The 24,536-nt window shown below is 37.8% G+C and overlaps 1 protein-coding gene across 1 annotated transcript in view; it reads right to left on the reverse strand.

Annotated features, from left to right (window-relative positions):
* Nucleotides 1–7,366: 7,366 nt before the first annotated feature.
* LOC307007456 (uncharacterized protein) overlaps nt 7,367–24,536 on the reverse strand; it is a gene marked incomplete at its 5' end in the record, with an annotated part of 35,579 nt that continues 18,409 nt past the window's right edge. Inside the window, 2 exons of the mRNA XM_079629510.1 lie at nt 7,367–7,505; nt 10,663–11,579. Coding sequence (XP_079485636.1) covers nt 10,666–11,579 — 914 coding nt within the window. The 3' untranslated portion in view covers nt 7,367–7,505; nt 10,663–10,665. The remainder of the gene's footprint in view (nt 7,506–10,662; nt 11,580–24,536) is intronic.

The raw sequence follows: 24,536 nt of genomic DNA on the forward strand, positions 1-24,536 counted from the left end.
CTGGAAATTGGCGAGGGATAAAAGTATTATCACTGTCTTGTCCCATGTATGTTGGAAATTCTAGTATTGGCAAACCGATTATCACTGTAGTCACGTGGTGAGATTAACCTGAGACAACAGCTCAGTTTCAAACATTCAGTGAGCTCCCTCGCTGTCTACATATGCTGCTTGCCTTCTAAGGCGGCTTTCTAGCTCTCATTGAAAAACATTCAAGTAACATTTTCTTCTGTTATTTCTAGCACATTTCGCAACAATTTCCAAATGAAATGTCCATTGCGTGGCTCTAAAAGCCACCAAAACAGATGAATTAGCATCTGACAATGTTTTATAATGTTGGCTGTTGTGTGTATATTGGTCTTGCTTCTACAAGTCTTTGAGTACTTGTATGGCAAATCATGTTTCATTGGACTTGTACCCGTTCAATGCTGTACCAGGTAAGCTACCGATCAAAAGCCATACATATGGAGCTGGTTATGTGATGCATGTCAAAATGTATTAGTTTACAAATCATGCACTATGGTAATATTGTTGTAATGAATTAACTCTTTGAAATATTAATAATCAATAATAACTGGTTATAATTGATTATGAATATTTGTATCAGTTAATATAATTAATTAAATTAATATTACAATAAACTCACCTGTTCATCCTGTGAACACTCAGCGTTAATTGTTTATTAATTCTAAGAAATATAGATTTCCAGGGAAGGGAAATGCCTTTCTTACTGTACAGTACTAAGAGCCTGTAGTCAAAATCTAAATCGTAAAGTAAACTTTGTTGCAAGCAGAGAATCAGAACCAAATACGTATTGTGCACAAGTTTTATTAACTAAATCACAAACATAACTAATCTAAACACATACACACACACACGGGTAAAAGGGTGAGTGACAGAATGGAATCGGAAGCAGGAAATGGAACTATGGGAAAGATCCATTTAACTATGAAAAGAACCATCAGCTTATAATTTTCAGAGCACCTCATTAAATTGATACTTGCATGGTCTGTGCCGGGTAAACAATTCTTAAAGTTGTTGAAAATTAAAGTTGTTACTGGTTCCGTGAGTGTCAAATGTTGAAGTTGCAATCGTTTTCTTCTAAGATATGATGAACTTGCATGGTTAGTTCGACTCTGCCCTGGTTAAAAGTTTTCTCTCTTGCACATGCAGATTGTAACCTGCCGGCCCTGGGCCGGAGAGGCCATGCTGGCATCCAATGAGTAAGTAAGTCGGAAGAGTAGATGGCTGCCCATTTAGTAATAGAAAAGTTGCAGTTTTCCTCTGAGTTAGATTGAAGAAAATACAGTCTGACTCTGTTGGGAGAGTGAAGGCATAGCAGGCGGTGGTCACAGCCTGCCGGGGCCCATGGGCCCCTGTGGGGGTTCCCACAGATATCAACCCGAAGAAGCAGTATAGAGTGCAGAAGAAGAGAGAGCGAGTCACTGTGAATTTGTCTCTAATAAAGCCTGCGAAAAACCCGACCTCTCCGGGTTTGCTTGACCAATGAGAAGGGTGGAATTTCAAAGCGGGAAAATTCCTCTTTGGTTGATTTATGAATCCTTGTTCTAAGCGTGCTCATTTGTAGGGGCAGCTGGATTGGTTCCTGATGAAGAAACTAAGAGAGATTCTTGTAATACTAATATGTTGCGCAGCTATCGACATATCACGTACACAATAATTTTGATCTTCAAAGTACCAATTTATAGAGAACAAACCTGGTATAGGTGAGGTTACAGGTGAATGTTCGTTCTATCATAAAATACACAGTATCAAACATAAGAATAATATAACTAAAAGACACTACACAAGACAGTAAATCATTCACACAGTGTCTGGGATGCATGTTCATTTATAGATCAGGTCGTCTACGATTAATGGAGCAAAGTCTGTATTACAGATTGTTTCTGTCTCCCCCATTGTCGCTGTCTTGAGCACGTGACCACATTTTTTAACAGCTATAAAACCAACTTATCTGATCATGGCCTTGGTAACCAAGACCTTCTTGCACTCACTGGGGGACGGGACCACAGATTCCAGAGTGAGTTTGAAAGATTGTTTGGTACATATACCAAATAATTGTGACTGATTTGTCCCAGTCGTTACAGTGTTTTGAGGTCATAAAATGGTATTGTGCAAGGAACCGTGTACAAATAAGCATTTCATCGCTAATCTGTCCCTGTAATAATGATTTGTGTAAAAGGGAATACAATTGTTGGTGTTTTACTGCCACTATTGTTCATTTAACCTGGAAACTACAGTGAATTGTATGGTATGTATTGTATACATTTTATAGACAGTAATGAATATTAAACATTTATCTTGGTTTGTCTACATTCTTGGAATTGTTTTAACACTGAGCTTTATATTTTTGAAGGATACATGTGATGTTGTTTTAGAATTTGGCCAGAATGAGTTTTCTTAGAAAGCAGCGTGATTGGAAATAAAATGCCTTAGAATGCTATCTCTGTAGGCAGCTCACTAGGTTTGGATCAGAGCAATTGAATCTATTAAGACTTTATTCAGTTGGAGTGATTTTATAAATTCCATTTTCATCGTATTAGTAGCTGATTAATATTCTGAGCAACTTCAAGCAATTTGCAACTCAACACACTCTTCACCAAATATTATTCAGTGTAATTACACAGAAGCATGATGACATTCAAAGGTGCTGGGCTGTAAAAATGTAATAGATGTTTTCCTGATTGTATTTTTCCCTCCATCAAAGTTATTTATATATTTGTGTTCTTTGATCTTGACGCTGAGATTAGGCAAGAGGAAAATGCATTGGGCTGTCAAACCTCTTTTGTTCTTCCCGACTGTAATTTGTATTATTTTTTACTAGAATGTTAGTGTGAAGTCTAGTTCAAGATAGTTATTGAACTCATGACCATAATGTTATAAAAAAAAAAGAAATTATCAAGTGTAAACATCTCTCAGAGAGCAGAGCGCCAGTGCTTGAGTGTGATCTAAAAGAATGAGCAAGCAGAGCGAAAGCACATCTACCCATGATCCATTACACTCCCCTTCCTTTGACCTCACCTCTCTCTCCCTGGAGTAAAAAGCCACACGTGGGCGTTTATCCAGGTCATGCCAGTGGTGTAGTTGCTTTAGCAGAGTAGCAGAGATCAAATCCACAGTCTTTTGTACATCAGCTAAATGCTATTGTTGCTCCAAAGCAACACTTCATTGTAGACCTCACCTATTCTAGTGTAAGGAATTGACCCAATGCATTGTTAACTTTCTGTTTTTTTTTTCAACATCCTAAACTCCATGAGCGGTTAGCTAATAAAGACAGTTCAAATGTAGCCAGATATTTTATTGTTTGCTTTTTTTTTGGCTGTATCTCAGAACAGCGCACAGTAGTGTTGTTGCTGAAGGAATAAAAATGAATCAGTTGAACGAATGAATCGGTGACTCACTCAAAGACAATGGCTGAATCCGAAATCACCCCCTATACCCTCAAACAGGACATTATTTAAGGGGACAGCCATTTGTAGTTGTGTCCAAAACCATATTGGACATTATTAAGTGCACTTATTCTATCCCACTTTGCACTGCAATAACAAGGGTACAACCGATGTATGCTTGCTCAATGGCTGACTGAATTCACTCACTCCTTTTCCTTTACTCCTTCAAGTGAACAGTATTAGTGGACTAATGTAGGGAATAGTGAATGAGGGTTCTGGGGGCTATTTCGGATTCAGCCAATGTTGTTCCGTTACTGAATGAATCATTATTGTCTGATTCAACAAGTCAGTTGAGTGAATAATTCAATGACTTACTGATAAATCAGTCACATGTGTGGTACCTGAGTGAATTAGTGTTTTTGAACTCATCAGTTGAGTAAATGATTCATTGTCTCACTCAAATATATTTTCTTGCCTCCACCTACTGGTGCAATGATGTAACCTTCAGAAATAATATCCACCACTAATGCACAAGCTGACAGTCTCACAGTTCTTTGTTTAAAAAAATAATATATATATATATTATTATTATTTTTTTTTTTACTACAGATGATTGATGCAGGCTACAGACAGTGATTGGTTTGACTTTTGTGTCTGTTTGAGGCTGAGGCTAAGCTTAATGGGGTCTTTTTTTAGTTTTAAGTCCAATGATATTCAAAGATTTGAAATTAATAAAGATTACTGCTTCTAACGGATGTAATGTTTTTTTTTTTTACATATAATTTTAAAGTGTATCATATTCCAATATTCCATCATAAGTAGGCCCCAGATGAATTCACAGATGTCTGGACAAGGTCCAGATCCAGTTTTCCTGGAAACTAACTGAATTTAAATGCATTGCGTCATACCACAACATACAATGTCTGGTTAAGAAGGACTGTGTTTGTTTGGTGAATAAGATTTAGGGGTTTGTGCCTAAATGCAGTGTGTTAAAATCAAGTATTTACTGTGTGTACAAAGAGAATAATTTGATTTGAACTGTCTTTCTTCAAACAGATCCACAGGGCCCATCAGTTAAGTTCTTTTTTTTTTTTTTGTATGTATGTATGTATGTATTTATATATATATATATATATAAAATATATATATATATATATATATATATATATATATAGTTTCTTGTATTGTGTCAGGTTAAATGCATTAATGCAAGAAAGATTCATCATGCAAAGTGCTGCATAGAGGTTTACACAAGGGGCATTGGATTGTAAAATGGCAGCAGTATCGCGCTTATAAATGCAAAGAGTTTGGAGGCTGTTTCACTTCCTTTAATTGCTTGACATTTGCATACTGAGAAGTTTATCAGTGGTGCTGTGCAGGTCTCATCCATGTGTAATAGCATTTGGATTACCATTGGGATGGGAGCTCCAGGCAAAAAACAAACACAAATGGACTCCAAAATATATACTTGACTGTAATGACAGGTGATGGGCAGAGAATGCCAATTAGGCCCCTCAGAATGCCAGCTGATTCCCACAGACCACCACCGTTATTCCATTCTCTACCCCAAGAGCAGATTTTGGCTTGGGGTCTGTGGAATTATCTTGATCATAGGATGTATAAAAAAAAATGTATACATGTATATAATATTTGTTTTCTAATTTACTCTGGATCTACATTGAGATTGCTTTGTAATAAACACGCGATGCGATAAAATTCCAGCGACAGCAAGTGTGTCTGTCCACACTAGACGCGACGCGACTGTGAGACGCCACACGTCAATCAAAAATCACAGCCATTCAGAACAGCGTGTGGGCGGAGTCTCTCTGTGAAAGCGCACTGCTGGCCCGCACTCGCATTGGAAATGGGTAAGGACATAATCAAATCAAGAAATAACATTATTAAAAATCAAAACATTAACAAAATATACTCATTGACTAATTTTGTTATGAAGTACAGTTGTATGTTTGCATAGAATTCAGTTTGAACGCTATATTATATGCTTTCAAAATCTGAGGTAAATTATCCATTAGGCTATCGCTTGTGGCACAGTGACCTATTTTTAACTAAAAATAAATAATGTGAACTCAAAACCAGTGTATAGTCTTCATATGACAATCAGTTTATTCGATCTTGTTCATAGATCTGTCAGCCGCGACGTCGCAGAAATAGGAACCGTTTCTAAATTAGAAACTTTGCGTGTAGCCGTCGCGTCTGGTTAAGACAAAAACTCTGATTAACATGGAAAAGATACCTTTTATCGCGTGTCGCGGCGTCGCGGCGCGTGTAGTTAGGACACGGTGTTACAGTCGATCGATCGATCATAGCTGTGCATGTTGACTATGATTTTGGTTTGTTTGGTGTGATTTCTTAGTTTCACCATATATTGGTCTTCTTAACGACTGAACTAAGGACAGTAATGACATGTTTCATCCACTTTAAGATGGTATAGATTATCCAGTTGTAACAGTCTGCCGAGGATCATTCTGAATTCATTTCCAATGGAATATACTTCCTTTTCCTTTGTAGAGATTTGTTTTCATATACATTTGGCCTATTTATTGACATTATAAGTGTTACCGCTAAAACTTTTGTCTATGTAAAAAAAATGAAAATGTATATTGATAAATTAAGTGTATTTACAAATGATTGATATGTCTAGTCAGGCATGTGTCTTAACAACCAACCTCAGACACAAACTTGCAATTATGGCTCCAGGGAGGAAGCCGCAAGGACTCTCCTTCATTAGAATGAGCACAGCCTCAGCAGAGGGCCAGATTCAACATCTGAAAAGAAAAAAAGATGTGCTTTTGAAACTGGATTCAGTCTCAGCCTCCCTCTGTGCCTCATCAATGGCGATTCACTTGGCAGTGTGAAATATTCAATCCATATTTACTGATGCACTAAGACTGACTCAACTAAGTCCGTTTTTTCTTCTTCTTCATTTTGTGACCCATCTACAAAGACATTTTTATAGAAACAATTTTCTAATATATGCATCATCAACAACTTGTTTTTAGAACACATTTGGGTAAATTTCATTAAAAGATATCCAGGTCAGTTCATAATTTAGTATTTTGAAAATGCAGTGAGTATTTTGGAAATGGGCGTCTTTTTTTGTCTTCCTTTTGACATTTCCTTTTTTGAGTTACATCTCAATTCCAATCGAGTCGGGACTCTATTTGCTTCGCTCAAATTGCTCTCTAGAGGTAACAGACCCTATGAGGAGCAATTAAGTAATCAATCCTAATCCCCAGTGGGCCCGGATTTTAACCGAGAGTGAAAGTGAGTCAGAGCTGCGTAATCCAGAGACTGTGCGAGACATGAAAAGGACAGGTATCAAATGTCTCAGCCTTTCCTCCAGAGACCGAATCAATGTATCCAGCGTTCTCTCATTTCAGCCCTCTCTGGGTGTTCACTTGCGCTAAATAACCATTCTCACTTTTCATGACATCAGGAAAGGAAAGGTCAACCAATCACTGCACAGCCCCTGAAACCGCAGAGAAACCACTGTGTCCAATGTGGTCATTAATAATGATTATTAAAGGTGAAGCATATAGCATCTGTTACTAGTGGCACCAAACAGAATTGCAATATTGTTTTTTTGGGGGGGTTTGTTTGCACAAACACACACAACAACATTGAGACACGACATGGCAGATGGGGGAGTGTTTTTAAAATGTAAATCAAAGAAACAATGAAACATCAGTTCAGTAAAAGTTTTAGTTTCTATAATTCGCTCACCATTTTTCTTGATGTGCAACAAAGATAATGGAAGGACACAGTTATGGATCAGATTGCTTGGCCACACCTAACTATTATACAATATTAATAATAATAATAATAATTCAATTCAATTCAATTCAAGTTTATTTGTATAGCGCTTTTCACAATACACATTGTTTCAAAGCAGCTTTACAGAAAATGCATTTCAAAAAATATACACACAAAATACAGTTAGTTAATCATGAAATTTAGGGCATAACATATCGCCGGCGTTGGGTCGTCTCTTCACAGGCGTCGAGTCGTCTCATCACAGGCGTTGGGGCATCTGAAGTCTCCATGAGAGGCTGGATACATAACTGGAGCTGACGAACTCTATTTGAGTTAACAACAAAAAAGGCAGATGGGAAATAATTAGCGTAGCTGCTGTTCATAATATGAATGCATTTGATCTGATTTAACTGTAGTATAAAAGGTATGAGATGCATCATGTGAATGCTTGGCTAAAGAGATGCGTCTTTAATCTAGTTTTAAACTGGGAGAGCGAGTCTGAGCCTCGGACAATATCAGGAAGGCTATTCCAGAGTTTAGGAGCTAGATGTGAAAACGCCCTCCCTCCTTTAGTGGACTTAGTTATCCTAGGTACGACCAGGAGCCTCGAATTTAGCGATCTTAAAGAGCGCGATGGAATATATGGCGATAGAAGATCTCTTAAATACACAGGAGCTAAACCATTTAGGGCTTTATAGGTCAGTAACAATACTTTGTAATTGATACGGAACTTAATAGGTAACCAGTGTAGAGATGATAAAATTGGTGTTATATGATCATATTTTCTTGACTTAGTAAGAACTCTAGCAGCTGCATTTTGGACTAACTGTAGCTTGTTTATTGAGGATGCAGGACAACCAGCTAATAAAGCATTACAGTAATCTAGTCTCGAGGTCAAGAATGCATGAACTAACTTTTCTGCATCAGAAACTGATAGCATATTACGTAGCTTAGCAATGTTTCTAAGGTGGAAAAAGGCTGTTCTTGTGACATTTGAAATATGATTTTCAAAAGACAAGTTGTGGTCTAGTATAACACCCAGGTCTTTTACTGTAGAGGATAAAGTAACAGGACGTCCATCTAGATTAAGGTTGTATTGTAAGAGGTTTTGTGGGCAGTTTTTTGGACCAATCAGTAATACCTCCGTTTTATCTGAATTTAATAGAAGAAAATTACACGTCATCCAATATTTTATATCTTTAACACACTCTGTCATTTTAGATAATTTAGTGTTATCATCTGGTTGTGATGAAATATATAATTGAGTGTCATCGGCATAACAGTGGAAACTTATTCCATGTTTTCTTATAATATTACCAAGTGGCAGCATATAAATTGAGAATAGCAGGGGGCCTAATACAGATCCCTGCGGCACTCCATAATTTACTGACGTTATCTTTGATTTTTCCCCATTTAAATGGACAAAATGGTAACGGTCTGATATGTACGATCTAAACCAGCTTAATGCCTGTCCCTGAACACCAGTGTAATTTTGAAGTCGATCTAAGAGTATTTTATGATCTATAGTGTCAAACGCAGCACTAAGATCGAGTAAAACTAGTATTGAGATACAGCCTTGGTCAGAAGCTAAAAGTAAATCATTTGTAATTTTAACCAGCGCAGTTTCAGTGCTATGATGTGGCCTGAATCCAGACTGAAACTTTTCATAGATATCGTTTTCTTGCAAGAAAGAGCACAATTGAGCGGACACAACTTTTTCTAGTATTTTAGACATAAATGGAAGATTTGAAATGGGTCTGTAATTTGCTAGGTTATTTGGATCTAATTGTGGTTTCTTAATAAGAGGTTTTATAACTGCCAGCTTGAATGTTTTTGGAACATGTCCTAAAGATAGAGACGAGTTAATAATATTGAGAAGAGGCTCTTCCACTACAGGTAACACTTCTTTCAGTAGTTTAGTGGGTATTGGATCTAATAAACATGTTGTTGGTTTAGATGCAGTGATAAGTTTATTTAGCTCTTCCTGTCCTATAGTTGTAAAGCTCTGTAGTTGTTCTTGAGGGGCAATAATTGAGGCTGAATCATAAGACGCTGTCAAAGATTGTACATTTACAATTGTGTTTCTGATGCTTTCTATTTTCTCAGTGAAGAAATTCATGAAATCATTACTATTAAAATGTAACGGAATATTTTGTTCAGGTGATGTCTGTTTATTTGTTAATCTAGCCACAGTGTTAAATAAAAACCTTGGATTGTTTTGGTTATTTTCTATTAGTTTGCGGAGATGCTCAGCCCTGGCTGCTTTTAGAGCCTTTTTATAACGTGACATACTGTCTTTCCACGCGATTCTAAAGACCTCTAAATTAGTTTGTTTCCATTTGCGCTCTAAGTTACGAGTTTCTCTCTTGATAACATGCGTAGCACTGTTGTACCATGGTGCTTTAGTTTTCTCTCTAACCTTTTTTAATCTAATTGGTGCAACAGCTTCTAATGTACTAGAGAAAATGATGCTCATACTGCTAGTCATTTCCTCTAGCTCATCTGTTAGTTTGGGTTCACTGAGGAGCGGAGATAGATCAGGTAAGCTATTCAAGAATCTATCTATAGTAGTTGGAAGGATTGTTCTGCCTGGTCGATAACGTGGCGCAACATGACACATTTCAGCCGTAGGTAGTATGCAAGTTACCATGTAATGATCAGTGACATCATCACTTTGCGGTATAATATCTATATCGGTTGGATCGGTTCCATATGATATAATTAAATCTAGAGTATGATTAAGACGATGAGTGGGACCACTAACGTTTTGCTTGACCCCAAAGGAGTTTAATAAATCTGTAAACGCAGCTCCTAACGCATCATTTGTGTTATCAACGTGTATGTTGAAATCTCCAACAATTATTGTCTTATCGACATTGACTAATAGATCTGAGAGAAAATCTGCAAACTCTTTTAGGAAATCAGCGTAAGGCCCTGGCGGTCTATATACGGTAGCCAAGGCTAGAGATAATACGGATTTCTTTCTTACATCTAGGAGCGTAACATTTAGAACAAGTACTTCAAACGAATTAAACCTGTGGCCTGTTTTCTGAGTAACATTAAGAATATCTCTATAGATTGTTGCAACACCGCCGCCACGACCAATCAGACGGGGCTCATGCTTATAACAGTATCCTGGTGGAGTGGACTCATTAAGACCGAAATAATCATTTGGTTTAAGCCAGGTTTCAGTAAGGCAGAGTACATCGAAGCTATTATCAGTGACCATTTCATTTACAATAACCGCCTTAGGTGTAAGCGATCTAATGTTTAGAAGACCTAGCTTTAGAAATTGTTTTTGTTCACTAATATTGAGATTTTCTGGTTTAATCACAATTAGATTTTTCTTAGATCCTACAGTAGATTTATTGTTTGGCCTCACTAAACGAGGAATAGACACAGTTTCTATATAGTGTTCTACACTGGTACTTATATCAATTAATTTGGGACAGCAAAGAATGTGATTTGGACTTTGACTTACTAGTCATATGGTGTGTAACGTCTTGGAGATGTTGTCCGACAGAACAGCCGCTCCGATTCTGCTGGGGTGCAGGCCATCAGCACGGTAGAGCCTAGGTCGCTCCCAAAACAGATTCCAATTATTTACAAAGAGCAGTCTCTGTTCATTACACCATGACATTAACCATTCATTTAGTGCAAACAATCTACTGAACCTTTCTTGTCCTTGTCGGTACGTGGGAAGCGGTCCAGACACGACGATCTTTGCTTCAGGCGATGTTCTGCGTACCGTCTCGATCAGGCTCCTGTAGTCCCTCTTCAGAACCTCCGTCTGCCGCAGCCTGATGTCGTTCACCCCCGCGTGCAGCACGACAGCTCCGACGCGCTCGTCACCGTTCAGGATCTCGGGGACCTGCGCAGCGACATCGAGAACACGAGCACCAGGAAAGCAGTGAGTGCGCACCATACCTTTACCTGAGGTAGCGCGGACATGCCGGACCATGGAACTGCCGATGATCACAGCGTCGTCGCGTTCCGTCTCGCGAAGAGGGGAGAAGCGGTTCCGGGTGGAGATCTCGAAGACCGGGAGGGGCGGAGAGGTCCTTGCTCTGGTCCTGGCTCGTGTCTTCCGCTGTGGCATCATCCAGGGTCCATGGTGCTGTGTCGGTGCCGGGGTGAATGAGGGCAGGGATGCTCGGGTCCTGTGCAGAGAAATACACGGAGTAGAGGAGGCCGGAGTCGAAAAGTTACTAACCACTGACTTGTGAGCATCGGCGCGTGATGCTTCAAGCGCTGATCGTCGGTCTCGCAGCTCGGCCTGCCTCCCCAGCAGATCACGGATCTGCTTCTCCACGGACTCCAGCTCCAACCGCACCGAATGCAGCTCAAACGTGTCCTCACCTGCACTCAGAGGTAGACACACATACGATGTATTTGCCACTATGACAGATGAACAATAAATTAGCAGTGATGCTACCAATATCACTACTAATTTAGGACTGAAATCATTGATAGAACCCGTATCCTTCCAGTGATTCGAGTGTAAATAAGACGGTCGATAGGCGAGACCACGCGTGCAAATGTTAGCGGGCTAACTTAACGTTAGAGATAGTAACGGAAGTTCGGAAAGTTGGAAATAACCAGCGATATCAAAGCAATCCGATTGTTTTTTATAGAGAGTAGTATCGGAGATATGTTCACACGCTCACAAACTAACAGTTAAGCGATTCGAAACACAAACTCCAAAAACAACCAAAGCGGTTCGAACACAGACACAAACTTCAAACACAAACAAGCGATTCGAAGGACAAGCACAAACACAAACTTCAAACACAAACAAGCGATTCGAAGGACAAGCACAACACAAACTTCAAACACAAACAAGCGATTCGAAGGACAAGCACAACACAAACTTCAAACACAAACAAGCGATTCGAAGCACAAGCACAAACACAAACTTCAAACACAACAAGCGATTCGAAGCACAAGCACAAACACAAACTTCAAACACAACAAGCGATTCGAAGCACAAACACAAACTCCAACACAAACAGAGCGATTTCAGTGATTCGAGTGTAAATAAGACGGTCGATAGGCGAGGCCACGCGTGCAATGCTAGCGGGCTATCGTTAGAGATAGTAACGGAAGTTCGGAAAGTTGGATATAACTAGCGATATCAAAGCAATCCGATTGTTTTTTATAGAGAGTAGTATCGGAGATATGTTCACACGCTGGAAAAATAGAAAATGCTAGTTTCTAAATGAGTGTAAAGAACAAAATCAACGATTTATGAATCAAGTCGACGGAGCTTCAAATACAAACACAGCGCTCACTCCATAATAATATAATAGAGTGTAAAAAGTATTCATTTAATTTGAGCAATTAATATACATCAAGTTATGTATTAAGTATATCACGCAACACCTGAAATCCCACAAATTCCGTCAACATACCGGCGTGAATATTAGCTGGCTATAGCTGATATCTCAGGCCCAAGTAGCAGTGCTTCGCCCCGATATAGTCCCGAGTCAACATCTGCCTAGGAAACCGCCTAGTCTTAATCTGCATCGCTATTTGTACTTGTTGTGAATATGCAGGCCACAATAAGTAATTAGGTGTTGTTGATTTTTGATCACTTTTACTCAGGACATGCTAGCTGGCAACAAATAATTCCATTCATTATGCTAAGCTAAGCTAGCGGCGACCCTGCCAAACTAAAACAATGCATGCACTGAGAAAAAAATGCATTTGCCCACCTATCTAAATGTAGGAGAGACGGTGAATAAGCACTATTTAAAAAACAAACGGTGGAGTGTTCCTTTAATAATATATAGCTAATAGTGTCAATTAATGTGTTTATTAGCACAATGGGTCGAAGCCATGTATTTCAACTAGTTGTCTGCTTTAATTAAACATTAGATAATGGTTTGCAAATGTATCATTATGGTATTACTTTACCTTTTGAGGCACTGTTACAATCCCAAAGATGATGAAGAAGGCAGAATAAGTATTTCCCAATAACAGCTAGATTTATTCAACACGGGCAAACAACATGAAACAGTGCTACACACAAAAAATACAGGAGTGATACAAACAGAGGAACGTAAATAGACCAAGATCAGTGTCCATAAAACTAGTAATTGGCGGGAAACGTAGACAAAGGAGAACGTGTGAATGAAAAAAAACTAAAAGTCCATGAAAATTAAACTAACTGAACAGAAGACACATGACTATTAACTAAATGTTAAGTACTATGTTTATTATTACAGTTTAAATATATGTTATTTTTGTAGCTTTTTTTTTCACTTTAAGCTGTCATACAGGTCATACATACAGGTTTGGAACTGCATGAGGATGAGTAAATAACAGCATTTCCCTTTTTACGTGGACTGTACCTTAAACATAGTACGCCAAACATAGTAAATGTTAACATGCAAAAAACCACCGGTGATAGTTAGGTGTTGGGGTAGGGGAGAGAAAATACTATAAAAACAATAGATGTCAATGCAGTAGAGGTCTATAGTCCCCACAATGATATATACACATACTGTACACTCACAGGCCTCATGTAGATGCCTTAATGTCTGTCTCATTCTCAGTATCACATTAAACACATCAGTATGCAGCCATCATTCCATAATGAACCCTTCCCGTTATTTCACCTGATTTGATTTATTTCATGTCTGAGTGAGCCTCACATTTACCATGATGTTTTTCACATGGTTTCATGTGGTTTCCCCCTCTCTTGTTGTCTTGACTTGATTGATCAAAACGTTTGATCGCTCTTTATGCTAACTATATAAAAGTAATTAAGCCAGGAATTTACTGCCGCGCTATAGCAAAATGGAATTATATAGCATGACGATGAGTTACAAACGACTAAACACAAACACAACAATTACTACAGCGAGGTCCTATTATTTCTAATAATACTTGACATTTTCATCGTGAGATCTAGTTATGTTTTATATGTGTGGTTGGATTGTTAAATTGAAACACATTTGCCAGTGTTGTTATCAAATTGTTCAAATGCTTAGAGCATCACTTAGTGGCTACTGTACTCTCATGACAAACTTCTCATTTGAAAAATGACCTGGTTTATGTATAAAAAAAATCTTTTAAACTTCTCCTGGACATATATTTAAATATCCAAATCAATATAAGTCACTTGAAATAGAATATTAACATTTTATGAGCTGGTTCCACAAAGGATTCATTTGTAGACAAATGGGCTGCAAGTCAAACTCAAAAGAAAGGGAGAAATTATAGCCGTGGTCATTTTCTTTGAGTCCTGGCTTTAAAAATATCCCTTCAACTGTGCTACTAATGCATGATTCATGCAACTGTTGGAGTTTTAATCGCCATTAAGGGCATAATTTCTCCACTTCAGAGGTAACGCTTTTAATGACCTGGTCATATATTATTTTCACCACTGAGTCGAAGTAGGCCTGTCTATATCTACTTCTCTCTGTCTACCAGAAGTGTTGCACACTCTCAGATATTTCAGCCAAGTGCATTTTTTATATATATAAAACAAATGCTTGACCGTTGGTTCATTTTGTTTTTTTAAATTATAATTTTTTGGGTGTATTTTTCAGAGCAAAAACTGTATATCACAGGAAGCTTGTTTCCACCAGAATAAAAATGAAAAAGGTACTGTAATTGCAACGTTTTTTCTCGGAATTCTGACTTGTTCATGATATAAACTCACAATTGTGAGTTATAAAGTCAGAATTGTGAGATGCACTGTAAAAACAATATTTGTATTATGATTTATTACAGTGTATAAACTTGCAATTGAGAGTTATAATGTTAGAATTGCAAGACAAAAACTTGCAATTGGCAATTATAAAGTCAGAATTGTGATATACAGTATAACCAAGTCTTACTTTTTTCTCAGAATTGCAAGTTTATATCTCCCAATTCTGACTTTATAACTCTCAATTGTGAGTTTACATCATGCAATTCTAAGAAAAAAAGTCAGAATTTTTAGATAAAAGTTAAAATGAACTTTATGTATTCAGTGGGGGAAACAAGGGTTCTGGACTTTCCTATCTTATATTTTTTAATGACTAAATAATAGAGGGTATTGTGTTTGTTTGTTTGTTTGTTTGTTTGTTTGTTTGTTTGTTTGTTTGTTTGTTTGTTTGTTTGTTTGTTTGTTTGTTAGGGCCCGCGGAGTGAGTCAGGACTGCCAGTAGAGTCCCTGCTAACTTTTGGGTGCCTATATCCTCTCTTGAAAATCGTTGATGAATTATGGATAGATTTCTTTTGGCATTCTGAGTCATTATAATGAGGAACTGCATGTTTCGTCTATTTCTGAATGAGGAACATCAGTCAAGCTCACAATTACATGTGGAGACATCATTTAGACAATCAACTTACACCAGGGAAATGTGTGCTGAAGAACAGTTTGGGTGTTTACACACTGGATAAATCTCTGACGGAACGTTTGACAGATATGAATGCAGAAGATGCATTTTGAGGCTGTGGTAAGAACAGTCAGTTTGAAATCAAGTGGGAATACAACGAATGGAATTCCCAAAAGCACAAAAGCCCCTCCTCTCTGAATTCCTCATTGGTCAAACTTTTCTCATACCTTTAACAGCATGAAAATGCATCAAGTTTTGCAAACCTTTGCTTTTCTCTCTCTCTCCTGTTGAAATTACATTTGTGGCTGCTTCTGCTTTTACTACAGTATCTACCAAAATTCAATCTCTTTTTTTTTTTTTTTTTTTTTATATTCATGCCATATAATTTTTGCATTAAAGACAGGAAATCAAAAATGGATCCCATTTACAATAAAAATTATTGGTCTTATTGTGCACAATTCAAAGGTGCATATTATTCTAACAGACAAAACAATATTTTTGAATGCACATTGCGTCACGTATAAATACACAAAGAAACACTGGGAGCTAAACAAGATAATTAATGTGTCACTCATGTGTCTTACACTCTTTTACATCACTCCCACTTTTCCATTTCCCATGTGTGATTGTTTGTATCTGTTTGTTATTTATGTGTTCGCAATTTAATAAAACTTTGTGAGGAATACATATGAGCTCACTGATCCTGATTCTATGTGTGTTTGTTGTATATTGTCGCTTTTATAACCTTTACGGTAAGAAACACGCATCTGGAACGGAGAAGAAATGATACCACTTAGCGCCTCTAGTGGACGTTTCACCCGAAAAGTGCAGGGAAACGTACCTGGAGGTACGGATTTCAGGTTTTGCAAAAATGTATGTAGAGTAACATATTCCCAATGAGCCGGGGTTGGTTTATTTACAAAGCTTTGCTTTCGACAGCAGGATATACTCTTGGCTGTGCATTCCCTCTCTTACACACTTTCCATCTTTCTCGTATTCTCTGTAGAGATGTGGGAGAGGTGAGTGTAAAATAAACACTGCCTTTCTCACACACACACACACACACACACACACACACACACACACACACACACACACACACACACACACACACACACACACACACACACACACACACACACACGCCCTGCTGCGGCTGGCTAATTTGCTTCCATGCGCGAGGGGAGAGGGGACCCCGCTCGCCCTCTCAACAGCTAGGGGCCATTTTAATCTTCCAGCCTATAATATCTCAGCGCGCTCCTCGTAGTCCTGGCTCGTTGCCATGGGGAGATATGGGATACAGGTTGCCACTTCACCAAATCAGCTAGAAATCCCCTTTAGCCCCTGAGGCATGTGATCAGGCCACCTCCGCAACGTACGGGAATACAATGACAATGAAATGACAAGCTTTGAATATTTGTTGTTATTATTTCCCTTTCTTTCTTTTTTTTTTTTAAATGAAGGTTTGTTGTGTTGCTTGTTGGTGTCCCTGGTGTAGAAGCTTCAAGTAAAGCAACAGCTCCCTAATGTTAATCAATGCTGAATGGCCCAGCGCCGCTCTCGCCGACGAATGAAAGCGCAGCGAACATCGCAGCATAGCGCCACAGAGGAGTTTTTCGACTGTTTATTCCCTTCACAAATGTAACCAACAACCGCTGAACAAAAGAACAAGTGCTGACAACTGCGCAGCGTCTGATCTTGTGTTTTAAGAAAGACACATTGATGCCACTGTGGCACCGATGTGGGACACCTGTTGAATTTGTCATCATGAAACCTGTTAGCTGGTAGAAATTAAACAGCTGCTTTTCTCAGACAAAATATCTAGCGTACTGTCAGCGGCTGTATAGACAATATCAAATAATAGTGCAAGACATGAAGACTAAAGGTGTGTTCGCGCCATGTCGTAATTGCGAGATTTGTAAAAATTGTTCACGTCCTTGTAGAGCTCGTAAATACAACTTGTAAACTGGGAATTTTCTGAGAGCTACTATTTGTACATTGTGACCGTACCACCTGACCACTGAAGATTCACAGCTCAGAAAAAAAAACGGTACAAAAGCTGTCCATGGGACAGTACCCTTCAAAAGGGTTCGAATAGGTATAATTTGAGGGACCAATATGCATTCTTTAGGTACAAAGGTGTACCTTTTGAAAAGGTACCACCACAGTGACAGCTTTTGTACCATTTTTTTCTTTAGAGTCACATGTTTTCATCTCAAAATTACGATAATTATTACATACTGTAGCATGAACACAATCCTAATTACTCTCCATTATTTGCCATTAGTTCACAGAAGACTCAAAACTCTCTCTAAACCATGCTTAGATTGTTACATTTATGCATCTGACAGATGCTTTGTATCCAAAGCAACATGCATTGCATTCAAGCTATATGCATTTAATAACTAATATCGACCTTGAGTTGAGATGGTTTCTGAACAGAAATACTATTGGAACTTAGATTTTTATATCTATAATAAATGCAATGTCTTAATTTCCAAAATGTGCATTTAAGTATGGTTTAGCTCAGTAGTTTCTATGATATAATTGCAATTCAGTGCACACATGGAATTATAAAAATTATCTGTATCTATGTTTCCATCTAAAGTTATGTATTAACTCTATAATTAAACTTAGGAAAAATTGGAATATATCATAAAACCTTTGCAAATAAAGCCCAAATTGCAGCCCAAAATATCCACTTCCTGAAAAACTGGCACACAGTGTCAGTAATAAAATAATAAAAAGTTGTGGCAAATGTGTTTCCATATAGTTTATGCGCGTGTTTTCTTACCTAAATAAACTAACAAACAATTAAATAAAGATTTTATGTGCCGCTTCTGCTTGGCGTTTCCATCTAGCATATTTAATGCAATACCCTAAAATTTGCATACAAATATGTGAATTAAAACCCAGCTAATGTTGTTTTTAATGTCATAGCAATAAAATTGAATTCCTCTATTTATTCCGTTTTAATTCATTGTAATTTTAACACAAATAAAACACAATCATCACACAAATCTATTATTTTGTGGCCCTGAAATTGTGTAACCTCGTGCAACATCGTCTTAAGCAGCAGTGTTTTGCTAAATTTCCCCCTAATTTTATTTTTTTGTTCTCCCTGAAATATTTATTTATATCTGTAAAACACATAGACCATAGCAAATTTACTTCATGCTGTTTGTCGTTTATAACATGGTCAAATATTCAAGTGATGCCTAGAAGTGGTTTCTTATGAGATTGCTCAACAGTGTGAGCATTAATCAGTGTGTGTTGTGCTCTCTGTGCTCCATTGTGACAGACAGTATTAGACTGTAATCCACCAGCCAGAGAAGAGCGTAACCTCTGAGACCTATTGACATGTCCCTCGCCCACAAATCAACCTGTGTGAAGACCTTCAAGCTCAATCCCTTCAGCTTTACGTCCACGTCCTTATATATGGAGTGTGTTCTCAATTTAAAGAAATTGTCTTGTGATTTAGATTATGACATTCATAATTCTGTTCGTGTTTTTATTATTATTATTAAAACAGTTACTTGTTAACTGGTTGTTGCAGTGCTAATTTAATTTAATCAGTTGATGGAATTTCTATTCATAAGTATTGATTTTAATATGATAATTGATAGTGTTGGGTTTCCACTTAATCCAACGTCTGCATGAGTATAGATCAGGGTTATTGTTGACCCTAAAACTAAAACCAAATCCCATTCATAAATGTCTATGATTGATTGTTGGTATCTAAATAGTGTTGATTTTCATATGATAATTGATAGTGTTGGGTTTTCCACTTGATCCAACGTCTGAATGAGTATACTGTATACAGTAAACCCTAACGCTCAAAATAATTAATTGGTTTGAGTAGGACAAACTTAAATTAAACTAATTAGTTCAGTCAGATTAACTTTTATGAGTATTTAGCACTTTCTTTTTCTTCCAAGTTAACATAACTGATATATTTTAGGTAAACTGAACTGTTTCATTGTTTTGAGTTTTATTAAATTATTTCTTTTTATTTAGACAAACTTAAGTTTAACTGAAATGGCTGTGATGTATATTTCCCAGCATGCTTTGTCGACGGCACTCGAAAGGGAGAATAAATGGTAAAATTAAGTGCAATATAATGTTTTTTGTGTGTGTGTAAGATTAATGTTAAGTGGGAGATTTAGTAGTGATTAATGTTTTGTTATGCTAATTTAGAAGAATTTCTGTTAATGTTGGTTTTAGGAGAGTTACCATCATGGTGACAAAAGGTGCATGAGATTGATTTGAGAGCAAATAATACTGTTATATTGTTGCGCTCATACAGCAAGTGCTTCTGTATAACATACTATTGCTATTATGTTAGCAAATTAGTATGTTAGCAGATTAGCTTGTTCAAGCTAACTCAGTTTATATTAATAAAAGTGTTCACATTGAGATTACATGGAAGTTTTAAAGGGGACCTATTATGCCCCATTTCACAAGATGTGATATAAGTCTCTGATGTCCCCAGAGTGTGCATATTAAGTTTTAGCTCAAAATACCCCACAGATAATTTTTTACAGCATGTTTAAATCATCACTTTTTGGGGCTCAGAAAAACGCACCATTTTAGTGTGTATCCTTTAAATGCTAATGAACTGCTGGTTCACGGCACAGGGGGCGGAACCTAACCAGCTTGCGCTCAGTGAACAATCTCAACTCACGGAAAGATGATAATATCAAAACAGAAACTCACAGTAACGGTGTTTATTTCGACTCGGACAATAATGCCTTGAGTCAGAGAATATATGCTGTATGGAGTTGGAACAGGTTTATTTAGGTTTAATTACGGTTATAACCTATATGTCATTGATTGTAGCCACTATTAATGCAAGCCTGCTGTAGGACCACGTCTGAATGATGACACAAAATATACTGATGAGTTTAATAAAGTTTATTGTATGTCACAAAAGATGAAGCGTCAGTTTTACTCCAGAAAATCACTGTAAGAGCTGAGTAAACACAGTATAAGAAGTGCGTAAGTACATACAAAAATTTCGGTAGATTTGAGGGAACATTTTCTTCAAAAAAAAAAAATGAACCCACCTCGTCTTCAGCGGCTGGCTCAGATTTCAGGAGTAAATAGAGAGAGCTATGTGAATGAATATATCTATGCCACAGCAATGGCGGATGTGTACATCTCGCTGTGACCTCAATCAGGGCGGGTCTAAGTTAAAACGGCAGTGTCTGTCAAGACTCGTGGGCGGGGCCTGTGGCTGTAGTGAAGTCACTAAAGCCGCATTCTGAAAACAGGTCGTGGGGAGACACTGCTTATGATTTATGGGGATTTAAAAAAAAGGAGTGAGTGGATTTTTATCACTGGATTATTCACTGTACACACACTGCCAACACACATTTATGTCCAAACACCATACAAAAGTGAATTTTACATACTAGGTCCCCTTTAAGTTAATTGTATGAATTAATGTACTCATACATTTTAATTGTTCTTAACTTGAAATGTTTATGTACAAAATAAAAATCTGCTAGTTCTGCTTACTTAAACTTTGAATTTCAGAACTTAAAAAATCTGAGGCAATTGATTCCCTTAAATGTTTTGAGTTCTGCCAACTTATTCATGCTTACAGCAGGGTTATTATAGTTAACTAAAACTAAAACCAAAGCCTTACATAAATAAATAAATAATTAAACAGACAGACAAGCATTACTTAAAATAAACATTAACTGAAATGCACAATAAAATGACAAAATATTTAAGATTATAATGAAAATGGAAAATATAAAAATAAAATAAAATGTAAAATAATAACAAAAACTATATTAGTATATACAAAACTAAAAGAACACTACATAGATGAGTACTAAATTACCCAAGAAAGTTAAATGACATATTAGTTTGAGTATATTAATGATGCGATAAATGAAGAGCTTCATGCAGCGTGGTTGATAAAGTTATTATCGCCCTTGAGCGACGTGTCTAACCCCAGGTTACTCCAGGGGCATTGTTCCTGTAATACGTGTACTGATCCCTTGAATAAAATAACATTTTCTTCAGTTATTAATATTGTCTATATCTATCGCATAACCGTAATTCACAGAAAACTTTTACATTTTCAAAAAACATTGCTTGATTTATAATGTTTTTTCCTCAAGGGGACCAAAAATGTCCCCACAAGTACAATGATTTCAGATATTGCCATCTTTGTGCAGACATTTTATCCCCATAATGTAAGACCTCTCTCTTTCACTCACACACACACACACACACACACCCCAATTTAATTTTTGAGCAAAGGAACATTGAGTAACAGACTGTAATGAGTGAATAAGACTTTTAGTCTTGCAGGAACCTTCCTCTGTGTGAATTTTCAAATTGTGACTAAGATATTGAGCGAGCTATTTAAAGTGACAAGTTAGAAGGTTGGTATGAAGACTGTGAGAGATTCAGGTCATGATAGACAGCACAATAATCTTTGTCATAAAAGCACACCACTTTCTTTAAAAAAAATAAAAACTTGAATAGAAGCTTGAATCCTGTTTGCTAAATTCTGACAGATATCAAATATTTGCCATCTCAAACTATAGGAACCCCTCTAAGCCAATCTTTTGGGGAAATTGTTTATGTCTTTGTCTCTATCGTTTGGTTTTTGAATACACAGAAAGATGTTTTTTGTTTTTACAGCTAGACAGATATTTGAAGTTGTTCTGAATTACGACATCAAGTTTCTGGAGGGGGAAAGACAGTAAAGATAGAGAGGCTGTTGTTGGCAGCATATATACTGTACTAGCGCATTAGGCGGTTATTTTTGTATCAAATCCTGTTATCACTCTAAAGCAATCTGTAATGTATGTATAAAAAAGCACTATATAAATAAAGCTGACTTGACTGTGCATTATAATGTTGTGATGCCCAAATTCACTTGTATTTAAACTATGTATTTTGGTTCTGGTTTTATTTGTATTTTTAATACACATTAATCCACTCATATTTAGCCCACTACTTTTTCCACTGAAATGGTGCGGATGTTATGGAGATGGTGCTTCATCAGCCACTTGTCCATCTTCAAACTGTTCATACAGTATGAAGATGGGAAAGGTATTTAAAAAATGCTTTTGGCGTAGAATGGTATAGTTACAGTATGTACCAGCAGGGACTAACTGGACCATGCTAACCAGCCAAACCTTGACCACTTGAGGAGGACATTCTCCTTCTCCTGATTTCGATGTCACTGGTTCGTGTTATAAGACAGCTGCCTTTTCTTCTGTGAGAGCGCAGAAAGTGGCCATGCAGTTTGAGCATCTGCACCCTGTCAGTGGAAAATAAGTAAATGATCTCCCATCGTGCATTTGCGGTTCGAACGACCCGTTTCATTCCCTGTTTGCCATGAGAAAAGTCAACTTGTTTCTCTTCTTTTCCAAATTTTTCTGCACCTCATTTTTCTCCCAATAGATCTCGGCTGGAGTTTTAAAATGATAGCTGTGGATGTCAGGCATAACCTGTCCCTCCCCAAACTTCACATATGCCTTCAATCTGTGAGTCCTGGCTCTCGCTCCTTTACCAAGACGCTTCATTAAGTTTTTATGAGAGGGGCTCTTGTCACCGATACTGACAGGAGGCCAGAGAATGAAGGAGAACAAGAGAAACCAGTGATGAGGGAGGCAGTCACTCCGCAGCCCTCCATCCATCCTCTGTGCCGCATCCTCCTTTTTTTTTTTTTTTTTTACTTCATGTCCCTCATTGCCTGGTCCTGACAAGGGCCCTGTGGTTGAGTTTGGGCCCTGTGACACCCTGTGGCAGATGGGAGGACCATAATAGAGATCAGGGCCCAACCTGGAGGCGTGCGGTTCCGTCAAGAAAGACTGACAGCGAGGGAGAGAGAAAGAAATTGCGAGCGCGACGGTGTTTGAAAGAGGCAGCTGGCATCTGCAGTGATGGGCTCTGCTCATTAGAGTTACTTCTCAAGCTGGATGGAGGCTCCAGTCAGAAAGAAGAAAAAGCCAGAGAGGTCAACCCCTGTCCTTCAACATGCTCCCCGACTCTCCCTCACTATATCCTGAGATGGGTTTTAACAACCTTCTCCGAGAGACCTCAGTGACAGGTGAGCTGGTCACTAGCTTAACATATCCGGGAGATATACATCATGTCTTTTGCCTCCAAATCTCACGGCGATGTTTCAGTCATGCGAGCTGAGCTTGTCTGTAATATGTCTAATTCACTTCAGACGATGTTTCTCTGCTGTGTGTTCTCTCCCAGATGGGAACCGACTATGTGTCTAAGTGAGCAAATCGGCTAAGTGGAAAAACTTGTTGGACTCTCGTTTCCTGCTATCGCGGGTTGCCGAGTTTCAAAGCGAACACGGCGGAAAGCTCAAACTGAACATCCGCAGCTTTTAGCGGCATGTGTTCGTCCTCCATCTGCCATTAGCATCATAGCGTTACCTCCTCAAAGAGGTCAGAGGATAGTAACACACATGCTCTTAGCCATCATCATTTGTTTTAGCTCTAGCAAACAGATGGGCTGGAATTTCAATGGTTTCTCTTGGAAACCATTCAAAGCGAATGTACCTCGTAGTCATTCCACTTAAAACTGAAGGATCGTGCTGAGAGATGTTTTTTGTAATTAGGGACTATGTAATTGGAAGTTAGAAATTGCAAAAATACAACCATGTGCGCTTTTTACAGTACAAAAACTTTTGAAATAGAATAATGATAGGTTACAGTGGGGTGCACTGTGGTAAAAACAAAGTATTTTCTTCTCGTACAGTATAATAGATGGCAAAAAAAGTCACCACAGCACTTTTCTGAACATCCACGTTGCATAGGAACTTAGGCTCATCTCTGAAGCATACGTGGGCGGATTTTTTTATTTTATTTTTTCATTCTAGCAAATGAGAATCGTTAAAATTACCAAATATATTTTGAGACAAAGGTACTGTTAATTTTTAAAATCGCCCCTATTGTTTGGCCTAAAGGTACATTAATTGACGTGATGATAAATAGCCGGCTAACTTTTTCATTTGTTGGCATACCTTGGAATGATTATA

Source organism: Phoxinus phoxinus (assembly GCF_949152265.1).
Source record: "Phoxinus phoxinus genome assembly, chromosome: 11".
In the NCBI taxonomy this organism is placed as follows: domain Eukaryota; kingdom Metazoa; phylum Chordata; class Actinopteri; order Cypriniformes; family Leuciscidae; genus Phoxinus; species Phoxinus phoxinus.